A 12,152-nucleotide genomic window follows, 5' to 3' on the forward strand; every position below is an offset into this window, starting at 1 on the left:
TATGATAGGAGATTATATGATTATATGCCAAAAGCATTCAGTCGATTGCCTTTCCAATGATAATAAATAACAATCATGCTTATTTATCTAGCACTTCTTTTTAAAACACAACGCTTTACATGCAGACTGGAAGACTGGAAACATAATAAAAAGAACAGAAGAAGACAGACAGTAATCAGGTTGTAAAAGCAGTGTACGTGAGGTTTATGTCCTCTCCCAACAGAGAGAGGTAAGGTAAGGGCAGTGGTTGAAAAAGTACTCACATTTCTTACTTAGGTAAAAGTATCAATACCGTTATAGAAATACGTAAAATAAATAAGTAAAAGTCCGGAATTCAAAATGTACAAAGTACAAAAGCATTGGCATCAAAATGTACTTCACTGAAAGTGAAAGTACTCATTATATTATGCAGAATGTCCCATTTCAAGTTTTCTAATGTATACAAATATTTTGAAAATAGCAGATCTACAAGCTCAAATCTGTCGCATTATGGCCAAATTGTCAAATAAGGAAGAAGCTCACGAGTTTGTAGATCTTTAACTCTGAGATTGGATTGGAATCAAATGGATCCATAACTGTCAGATTGAGTTGAACACTGAGGATTTTACCATGTAGACTGCTGTCCCAGAGGTCAAATTAACAAACCAATAAAATAACAATAATAACTAGCCCTCGGGGCACAGGTCTCTACAAGGGCAGGTCAGGTTGTGCTATAATAGGCCAATGTGAAAAGGGTGCCATTTGTTCTTACGCCTTTGATGGCAACTGGATGATTTGAGAGGCATTTTGTTCCAAAAAATGTGTTTTGCAAAACAATCGACCTGTTGGTGGCACTATAACAGGCCAATGTGAAAATGATGGGATATATTCCTCAGTCTAGTAGGAAAGTGCATGAAAGATTTCACGTAAATTGCATTCTGCGTTCATGATTTGAGGCTTTTCGTGAAAGCCAATGTTCGTCAATTAGAATATATGAAATATCGGACGGATCCGCCTTGAGCACATGACTATAGAGATACTGTGTAATGATTTGTGGGATTTTTGGTAATAGAAACAAAAAAGTGTTTTACAAAAGTGTGTGTGCAAAGTTTGGCATCGACCGGGTTAACAAGCCCACCAGAACCGTAGAAAACGGTAGGCTATTAAATTAATCGGCTAGCCTGCCAGACACGTAGCTACGTTATCCAGGGGTTTATATTCTTTATTCCATGTTTTGATCTGATCGTATCATTAGCCACCGTTCGTTAGCACAATTAACAGTCCAAGTGGGACACTGCAGGTCGCGGCCATTTTGAACATGCGCGAGCATTCACTTGCATTCAATGGTCCGCGTTCAAATGCCTGTATCTCCAAATCGGCGCAATAAATGGCGTTTCTGGTGAAAACAAGGTTTTTCAATTGCCCACAACAGCCGGCGCTGTGATACTCACGGTCAGGTTTTTTCTGCACGGAGGGAGAGAAACAACCGGTCAAGACACCACACACAGCATGTTGTCATTGTAAGATGCTGTTACGGATATTTGGCTCTTCAAAATAAGTGTTACGCACAATAAAACCTTGGCAATGTGCGATTTAAATAATGCTGGCGGCAAGACGGTTTAATAAAGTATGATATTGATATTTATGTCACCTTGATAAAGTCAGTTACATGTGTGAAAAATATGACTTATATTTCAATACAACTACTCTCCAATATATGTCAACCAACCACCAATAAAAAACAAGTTGCCTGCTAGCAGCTTACTGCATCATTCATTTTGACCTAGCCTGAGGGTTTTAACTTTTTTTAATATGAAGACCAACAGCAAATGGAAAAATAGGTAAAGTGGTTGAAACTGAAAACAAGATCAATGAAGAACTTGCAGAACAAAAAGCTAAGACTGAAAGTCAAGATCAAAAAGAATGTGTCAGTAGTATCAGGAAGAATGTTTTGTGAAGTTTTAGTCAGCTGCGTTGCGTGCGTGTGTATAGCGATCTTCTGTGTTGTTCTACAGGCCATCAGTCACGTGCCGTGTTATTTTGAGTAATTGGTAGTCCCTTATGTGATAAAACCCCCTACTAGCAGGTACCAACCTTACAGAAAGAACAACGTTCAGAATTTCATGGCAACAGTCAAATAACACGAAGCCTTTTAGTTAGGGTCGTAAAATGGCTTTGCATTTTGACCTTTGCAGGTGGTCACTGTTTGCTTTAGCAAATGAGCAGAGCAGTGTCTCTCACAACAGAATGTAAGAGTTGGTTGCAGCCGGCATCATATTGATGGTCCATTACCACTTACCTCTTCTTCAGCACCATCTACCCCAGCTGCCTGCTACTGATGGCGGTTATCTGATGGCGGCATCTTGCTTTACGTCGGGGTGGCTTTCCCCGTGTGCTGTTCAGGCCCATGTACAGTTTATACATGTACATTTCTTACTAGGCGGAGGAATATATCCCATCCTTTTCACATTGGCCTGTTATAACGCCACCAACAGAACACATTTTTGGAACAAAATGCCTCAAATCATCCAATTGACATCGAAGGCGTAAGAAGAAATGTCACCCCTTTCACACTGGCCTATTATAGCGCCACCAGGAGGCCACAACCTGACCTGCCCTGGTGGAGACCCATGTGCCCCGAGGGGCACTTTTTCTAGTTCCGTTTGTTTTAATTCATGTTTAGATTAGGAATTGCAATGTTATTCATTCACTTATTTCCTTTTTTTCTCTGGCAAAATCTGGCAACACTGTTGCACCAGCCAGAACATTCTTATTATCATCTCACCACCTGCTATTCTCGCACCTGTTCCCTGACCTCCTCTCCTCTGCCTCCCCTCCCCCTTCATCCATTCATCCTTCAGTGCAAGGACTCACATTCTTTACTTAAGTAAAAGTTTTAATACTTTGATGTAGAAATAGACGCATTTCCATACAACGTCACACACTGATAAGAACCTGGATGTGCTCGCAGGTCGGGGGCAAAAGAAACCGATTGCACATTAGATGCAACGTGAAAGTGGTTACAGCACTGACGTGAATGGATGCTGTTTTCATCCCAGTGTGGAAGGTTTAATATTCATCTTCACAGGTCTGTTCAAACACCCATAACTAAACAACACATAGCACAGAAAAACACCAAGACAATACAAACACATGAGGTCGCCAGCTTATACAGAATCGGCTATATTAGGGTGGATGTTTACTGTAATCTCTCGCTCTTGAAATATATACCTTGGTTTGTGTTAATGTTAACGATTCTCAAAGCATTTGTCCCCCAAACGCCCACCTCCAGTCACAGAGGGAGTGCTCCCTATAATGATCACGAGTCACGACTGCTTGATCTCACAGCTGACCAGCTCCAGCTATATCCCCTCAAACCTAATTTATGCTCCGCCGTGCGAAGGTTTTGCACACGGCCAAGAACAGCAGACCTCAAAGCTCACAGCAACCGCATCCACGGCGTGATGTGAGCTTCTATGTCAGCTGTTCTCAGTGCGCAATACTGTTGGTGGGGTGAAGTATATCTGTCTCACTAGGGTGCGTCTCCAACACACAAGATAAGGTTTAATGAACTGAAACCAGCGCACGCCAAAACAACAGGTTTGGGGATCTGTTGGAAATGGGAATTGATTACCGATACATGAAACAGGCACCTGTGCGTGCAGTCTCAATGTTTGTAAACAGGAAACCCACCCATACTATGTTACAACTTAAGTAAAGGTGTGGAATAGAAAATGTACTTGAGTAAAAGTACAAAGGTATTGTTATCAAAATGTAGTAGGCTACCAAAAGTAGAAACCACTCTATGCTCGCTGCGTTCAGGAGAGAGAGAGAGAGAGAGAGAGAGAACGCTCTCTTGCTTTAAACAACCCCTGCAGTTCAAAACACCCCTCATATTTATATAGCAAAGCGCTTTATATTGTGCATTAAATTCACCCATTCACACACACATTCATACACCGATGGCAGATGAAACCATGAAAGGCAGTCGGGAGCACTAACTCTGGGGGAGCCCATGCAGGTTCCCAAGCAGCCTCCCAAGCAGCAGTGGCTCTCTCCTGAGCCACTGCCTCCCTCTGCCTTCCAGAAGCCTTACCTGTGGGCCACATTACAAAAATATCAAGGGACCAGGGGCCAGTTGATAAAATGACAACATTAATGTTACCTGATAACTTCTCCCTTTTGTTTGCTTTATTTCCACATAACATTCAGTATGAAAAGAAAAGTGTGCAATGTGCATTATTTTGTGGCTTTGCCTTCCAGTTCTATTCTGTCAATGGCACATTTGTAATCAAAGTAATTTCTCTCTTTATGCAATTTGCACATTCAACACAAACAACTGTTTCCACAAACTACCTCTAAAATAGCTTACCCAGCTTTCTGTGTGTTTAGCTGCCAAGTGATTAACATTGATGATACAGTAGTTAATTAGAGCTATGTTTCGTGGTGTTTACGTATCGTGGTGTGGGGTTAAAATATGCAAACAATTATCAAAACTGAATTAAGTAATTTAAATAATTAAGAATATTCTGATACATTTAACAGGGCAACAGGGCTTTGGTGATTAATTAACATCCCTGCAGTTCCTTAGCCTGGCTAATAAGCCAGACCGAATCAGCCGTTGGCAAAAACAAATTGCCTGCCGGCGGATTGTGTTATTAGTGTGATATTAGTCTATCTTATTAGCCAGGCTAGCAGTTCCTACCATGGACATGTCCTACTTATCTCTGTGTCCTCGAGCGAATCTCAGACACTGCTGCATGTAACAATCAGCATTTAGCGCCACACTTTGAACATGCACCCTCCCATTAGGTCAAGGAAGAGGCTTCACATCACGTCATGTCAAGTCTGCCTCATTCTCCCCACATTTGGCACAAACATGATGCCACCAATATGTGGAATGCCCTACCAACAGCCAGCAAAAAGTTTGACTCCCTACTCTCCTTCAAAACATACCACCTGTCTGCAAATTGCACCCGGATCTAGACAAATAATCTATCTTGTCAAAGGACCCCTAGAGTTCTCAACAGGCCCTAAAATGAAGGCCCGGCCCTACCTGGGCCCTCATCAAACCCTGTACAGTGTACACTCAAGACACTGCCCCCGCTGCCACCCTTAGATCTATATCCATATTTTGATCTGACCCCCCATGCCAAAACGCCAGCACTCGCCCAGCAATCTGCTGTCACCCAGGCGGATGCGTGCACGCGACCTCGCCTTGCAAACTGTTAATTAAGTAAGTCAAACAATCAAATGGTGACACCAAACGGGGAGCTTTACATTTTCGCCTACAACGCTGGAACCACATGGATTCCTTCTCATTTCCACCTTTCCATCATTTAAGTTTATTATTATTATTTTTTAAACACACTTTTTTCTACAGTATACAGCCCTAATACTCCATATATGTTGTACAAAACTTAAACAAATCTTACACACTATCTCTGGAGTCATGTGATCAATGTAACATTCAGACATTTACATTGATCATTTCATGTTCATTCACTCTGATTGGCTATGGCTGTCATCCAAAGGTTGCTATAGCGTCGCAGTCCCGCCCCCTCGAGAGACCCGAAAATAAATCCCTGTTCATTTTCCTCATAGACTTTTCAGAAAGTATCTATTTAAAGACGTTTACGCTGCGGACACCTTATTGAAGCTATATTTATTTTAAATGTCGTGACAAATCATGACAATAAACACAATGTTTTGGGCCAAACAAAGAATTAGAAAGTAGAAAAAAACGTCAGGTTACAACACTTTTTTTGTTGTTTTTCTTCTTTGTAATTATTTGTTTGGTCCAAAATATTGTTTTTGTTGTCATGATTTGTGGCTTCGTACGACGCTTAAAAGGTCTTCATTTCCTGGGCCTGGCGACGTCATGAAAGGGGGCGGGACTGCGCCACTCTATTCACCCACGCACATGTGCACATACAGACACAGACACGGATACACACACACACACACACACACACACACACACACACACACACACTATAAATCATGAGTGTCCGACTGTCTTATCTACCACAAAATTGAGTCAAACATCGAGGGACCACTGAACAACAAAAGCAATTTCACTATACCACAGGGACTCCTCCACAAATGCCGTACATGTCTTTCACATTTTACTGGGGCCATGTTTCAGCCACTTATGAGTGGCTGCAATTGGATTCACATATGGATTCATATTACTTTACAACAATTGGTAGGGTGCGTTCCTCATTTTTGTGGCATAGGAGTGAAATTTATTTAACCCCTTGTTTGAGCCAATTCTGGGTTGAACATGATTTGTGGAGCTCCCTCTGGTGTTGTGATCTTCTGCTAAAACCTCTGACCCTGTTACACCAGGGCATGACAGAGGAAAGTCATCTCCTCTCATCTCTCCCTCCTGCCCTCAGCTGAGCACTAGAATTACTCCTGGCTCACTTTCTCCTCTTTTTACAAGTCGACCCACTTCTCACGTCACCCACGTGTGTGTGTGACTGTGTGTGTGTGGGTGCGCGCGCGTGTGTGTGCACGCGTGTGTGCGTGCGTGCGTGCGTGTGCGAAAGATGGCCTGATGAATCACTAACGACTAAAAACGATCAATCGTGGTGGAGATAAATCACGTTCCTCTATATTCACTCATTGAGGGAAGGTCGTTTCCAAAGGAACAAAATTAAAAGCATCAGGGTGCTCCCTGGTGCTTTTCAAGCCTCCATATAGCAATATATCAAGCATTTTAATGCCGCAACATTAAAATCGAATCGCAAAGTTCAGAATTATTTATTTATTTAAATGTATTTCTTTTTTCTTGTCAGAACGACTGACTGAGGTTATCTGGCTGCATTGAAGTGTATGGTTCAACTTTTCATGGTCTATATTGTTTAGAATTGTTTTAAAAATTGCAATAAATTGCAATATCTAATCGAATCGCAATATTATTAAGAATCACAATATAAATTGAATAGGCACCTTATAGGTATCGATATCGTATCGAATTGTGAGGTAAGTGAGTCGCTTGGATCTTCGGCACGGTTCTACAAAACATAAGAGATGTGTATAATGTGCAGTGTTTCTTTCTATTGATGCTCATTAAAGCACATTTCTTTGGCCTTGTCATCCGGTGCAGGAGAAGTAATTCTTTCTAGAGCGGAAGAATGGAGACAAACAGACACACACACACACACACACACACACACACACACACACACACACACACACAGTCACACACACACACACACACACAGCCCCAAGGCAGGAATACTGATTAGAAAGTTGGGACTATAAAGTTCTTGCCATCTTCATGATTTGAACCCTAATAATTATGCAAAAAACTAAAAAGATATGCCACTATTCATTTCAACATTTTAGCCTTTGTGAAAGACGCTTTGATGAGCCCCTAAACCAAATCGTTCTCATCAGTGCCACTCATGCTATGCAACGCAAGGTTCTGCATATTAAGCATGTTTATGCACTGAAGTACTTCAAACACCTGCTTCTTCAGTAGCACCTTATTGAAGCAATATTTATTTTAAATGTATCAAAATAAAGTTTACTACTAGGAGGAGGTGGCGCTCCCTTTGCAACACTTCTCCAGACTATAGTCCTATAATTTTTTTAGGTTATAGTTTTTCCCTAATGGGACTGATCGAGGGTAGCTACTGGGACGTACTGTAAGTCCCAGTAGACGTAAGTCCCAGTAGCCGGACATTCGGGCAAGTGACTAATATAGTGACTAATATATATATTATATATTTTATATATATTTTTTTAATATATATTTTTTTTTCACAGTCTCAAACACAAGTAGGATTATTCATTCTTGTTGACATTCAAGTAAAATATAACCCAGGTAAAAATAATGTATCATTACAAAAATATATAAATGATATATTTCCCTTCCTTCAAGGATGGCTTCCAGATTGCAGTGTTCCGTACCCGAGTATGCGTCGATTGGACACCAAACTACCTCTCCAGGCACCCCTGGTTATGGTAAGCAGTGTTCACACTAATCACAGTAGATGTATAGTAGCACCATTCCACCCATACTCCCACCCGTAGTACTGTACCAATACTACCAATCACACATGGAATAAGTCCTCCGGCCGGGCAGTGGTGTAAAGTAACTACGGAAATTTACTCAAGTACTTTTACTTTACTGGAGTATTTCCAGTTTTCATTTATTTTACTTCTAGCCTATACTCCACTACATCTGAGTGGCAAATATTGTACGTTTACTCCACTACATTTATTTGAAAACTTTAGTTACTAGTTACTTTGCAGATTTTGATTACAAAACTACTACATTAACCACTTCAGCCCTATATTTTGGCTATATATCACGATGTGGTGCATTGTGAGCTTGTAGATCTGCTATTTTCTAAATATTTGTATGCATTTTAAAACTTAAAATGGGACATTCTGCACAATGAGTACTTTCTACTTTTGGTACTTTTTTACTTTTACACAAGTACATCTTGAATTTTGGACTTAAATGGACAGAATTAATACTTTTACTTAGGTAAAACAATTTTTCTACCAACAACCTTTGAGTCTACGCACCACAAAACACAGGTAAAACTGTGTTTTACCTTGGGAGTGTTGAGGGCTTGTGTTGAGGACTTGTAGACACTGGTGTGCAGCTAAGTAAAAAGACCATAATATACGTCATAAATGTCTTTACTCCTTGAGATGTGGAGGATAGCGCTTCTCACAGTCACACCTGACAGCTGTGATTAGCAAGCACGCGCACGCACACACACACACACACACACACACACACACACACACCATGCACAAGTTGTCACTGTCGAGGAGAAACCTTGTATCTCAATATTCTTTTGAAAATGAATACCCTATAAGAGCTAAGCTTGTAACTACACAGGAACACAGGTTCCAGTAAGAAACAGTTTTGGACATAAAAGGTTTCCACCCGAAAGGGATGATATAAGTACACCAATTTGACCCTGGCTTTGGCATCGGTTCACAGCTGTGGTTCGGTCAGTATGTGACCCTGGCTTTGGCATCGGTTCACAGCTGTAGTTCGGTCAGTATGTGACCCTGGCTTTGGCAATGGTTGGTTCACAGCGGTGGATCGGTCAGTAAGTGTGTGGAGGTCAGTCGTTCCCGACGGGAGAATAGATCTCGGTAGCCAGATTGCTTTGACAATGACTTTCAAGGCGTCATTGTTCCATCGCTAACAAGAAGTGACTATGACGGATATACTGTATCACCACGAAGACGCCCACATCCCTTAGATGATTGTTAACAAGTAGACCACGCACCCATGGACGATTTTTGGTTCAGATCGCAATTTTGGAAAGTCACATCACCGATTACTGATGTTTTGACTAATAAAATATCAGATTGGATTACGGTTTTAAGAAAATAGAAAGCAGTGAATTGTGAGCATGTATATCAGCTATTTTATAAAGAAGCTGTAGCGATTCACTGACGATACGATTTGTATCATTTTAAAGGTGTAGGGAAACGGAAATGGTGGGCATTTTATTTAGAAGTTTCAGCCGGTTTAAACATGAAACGCTGGCTCTGAAGTTTCTGAACCAATCAAAGCGTTGCATCTCTTCAGGCGATGGGACGGTAGCTATGCTACATGCAGGGCAAGGAGTGTTTGTTTACAAGTAAGATAGTCGGCCAGCTGTTCCAGTTTACTGATGTGTGGCTTATTTCTACCCTATAATGTTTTCAGATACATATTTTAGCGTGATGAATCACCGAATTACCGTTTTTTAAATTTTATATAATTTATCTTCTCCCTGAGCTTTTTTCACATTTTCTATAAGTGCAGAAACATAATTGCCTTCCTTGATGTAATAATGAGCATCAACGAACGATCACCTGGGCACAGTCACAGACACACAGCTCCCCTCTACAGAACTCTACTACTGAAAGTGACTGCATGAAGTCTGTCTCATTTCTGTAAAATTACTTAATTTCTGTGCGACAACTGTGCTTTCTTGTTTAGATCCTAGCTCGAGTTAACATGTAAAAAAATCTTTCTTTGATGGCATCTTAGGATAGATGTAAACCTATTTGACAGTGCAGAAATATAATTGCCTTCCTTGCATCAACGACCATCACCTGGGCACAGTCACATACACACAGCTCCCCTCTACAGTGTGCTACTGAAAGTGACTCAGTCTCATTTCTCTCCAAAATCACTTGAATGTGATGGAATGTGATTAAAGCTCACATGTCATATCACACACACACCATAATTCATTAGTGCCCCCTAAAAAAAAGGAAAAAATTCAGAATATTCTTCTCGCCTGGCTTGCATTGAGTATTGAACGTGTCGGTTGGAATCCCTAGGACGTGTGGACACGTCGGATGGACGGAACCAGTTAAAGGACAACTTTAGTTTTTTTCAAACAAGGTTCATGTTTTATGTTATTAGAGAAAGTAAAAGATGAGTGTTATTTTTTTTTCATTTGCTTCTTTTGTTTTAGGGATTCGAGCATGGGGATAAATATATATTATTTTACGAAATGTTATAGAGATTTATTTTTTTATTATTTACTATGGTCCTACTAGACCCCAAGAAATTACATCTGGCCACAAAAGATCACGGGGATCTACTGATTATGTCAAACTGACATATTCCCACACACATTCTCCCCAGGCTACCTTCACATTCAGTAGATCCTGGGATCTTTTTTGGCCAAATGTAATTTGTTGGGGTCTAGTAGGACTATAGTGAATGATAAAAAAATAAAATAAAATAAAATAATATACATATTTAGCCCCATGCTCGAATGCCCCTGCCCCCCTGTCAAAAACAGCTAAAATCCCTAAAATGAAAGAAAGCAGCAAATGAAAAGAAATTAACACTCATCTTTTACTTTCTCTAATAACAACCTAAAATATGAACCTTGGTTGAAAAAAACTAAAGTTGTCCTTTAAAAAAAAAGAATATTTAAAAACTGTGTACATTGGTGACTATAACTATAATCTACCTGATCTTGAGGCCTACAAAATCGGGGAAAAAAAAAAAAAAAATCAACTAGTCAACTAGTACGAACAAGGTCAACTAGTACCAACAAGGTCGACTAGTGGATGTACTAGTCGACTAGTTGAATAGTCGACTAGATGGCCGCCGGGTGAACTACGTCAGAGACTCCGCCTTGAGCCATCTATAGCCTTTATATATGGGCTAGATGGCTCACCCGAGCTGCTAGCCAATGGAGAGCGACGGTCTGGGACCGAGGCTAGCCTTGAGTCATCTAGCCTTTATCCACACTTTTCCTGGGCTGTGTGCTCCAGTTCCTGTCGATTTGATCCAATGAAAGCCAATGAAACTGGTCAGATGACCAATGATATCCAATGAAATCAACAGGAACTGGAGCACACACAGCCCAGGAAAAGTATGGATATATACGTATGGGTGTTCCCACATAACTTCCAGGTATGATGATGATCTATGCAAGTGCGCACGTGCGTGCTTGCATAGATCATCATCACACACACACACACACACACACACACACACAGCGACTTAGTGTGACACTCACCCAGAACAGCAGGTTGAAGAAGACCATGCTGTAGCGCAGGCCCATCAGGCAGCCCTGGGCCATCCTGCAGCGCCGCAGCTCCAGCAGGAAGATGAAGGAGAGGTCCAGGTAAAACACCACGTACTTCTTGTTCTTGCCCGGAGCGTAGCGCCCTTTGCCGTCCGGCCCGGCCTGCCCCGACGGGGCCTTGGTGGTGTGGAAGCCGAAGGCGAACGGCGGCCGCTTGTACTCGAACTCGCCGCTGTATCGGTGGAACCCGGAGGACCCGAATGGCGGCGAGTCGGGAGGCTTGCTGTCCAGGGACGGACTGCGCCGGTACGGTGTCTCGTCCGTGCTCGAACGTCTCATCGTTTACGAGTGAGTTCAAGTCTTCTTTTTACGCTTTAAGTGCGATTAGCCCCGGGCTCTGCTCCAGGCCGGTTGAGGAGATGAAAACAGAAGAAAAAAGCTAATAATGAGTGGAATAAATGGAATAGTTTATTGTTTGTTGCTTTGCTGCTCTCTCAAAGTCTGTTTAAAATCTCAGGGTGAATGCCCAGATAATTGGCGGTTCCTCCCGGGGCAAAGGTGTGAGTCTCTTAAATGTCGAGGCCTCTCTACTCGAACATTAATTTGAATCCCTAACCGATCGATAGCGCGGCCGGCCAGATGAAGTGG

The 12,152-nt window shown here is 41.6% G+C and overlaps 1 protein-coding gene across 1 annotated transcript in view; it reads right to left on the reverse strand.

The window, feature by feature from the left end:
* LOC308316800 (tetraspanin-4-like) overlaps positions 1 to 11,843 on the reverse strand; it is a gene marked incomplete at both ends in the record, with an annotated part of 64,623 nt that extends 52,780 nt beyond the window's left edge. Inside the window, one exon of the mRNA XM_080765575.1 lies at positions 11,496 to 11,843. Within this exon, the coding sequence (XP_080621701.1) occupies positions 11,496 to 11,843 (348 nt within the window). The remainder of the gene's footprint in view (positions 1 to 11,495) is intronic.
* Between the last annotated feature and the right edge of the window lie 309 nt (positions 11,844 to 12,152).

This window comes from Protomyctophum bolini (genome assembly GCF_963924005.1).
Source record: "Protomyctophum bolini genome assembly, chromosome: 1".
Lineage (NCBI taxonomy): Eukaryota > Metazoa > Chordata > Actinopteri > Myctophiformes > Myctophidae > Protomyctophum > Protomyctophum bolini.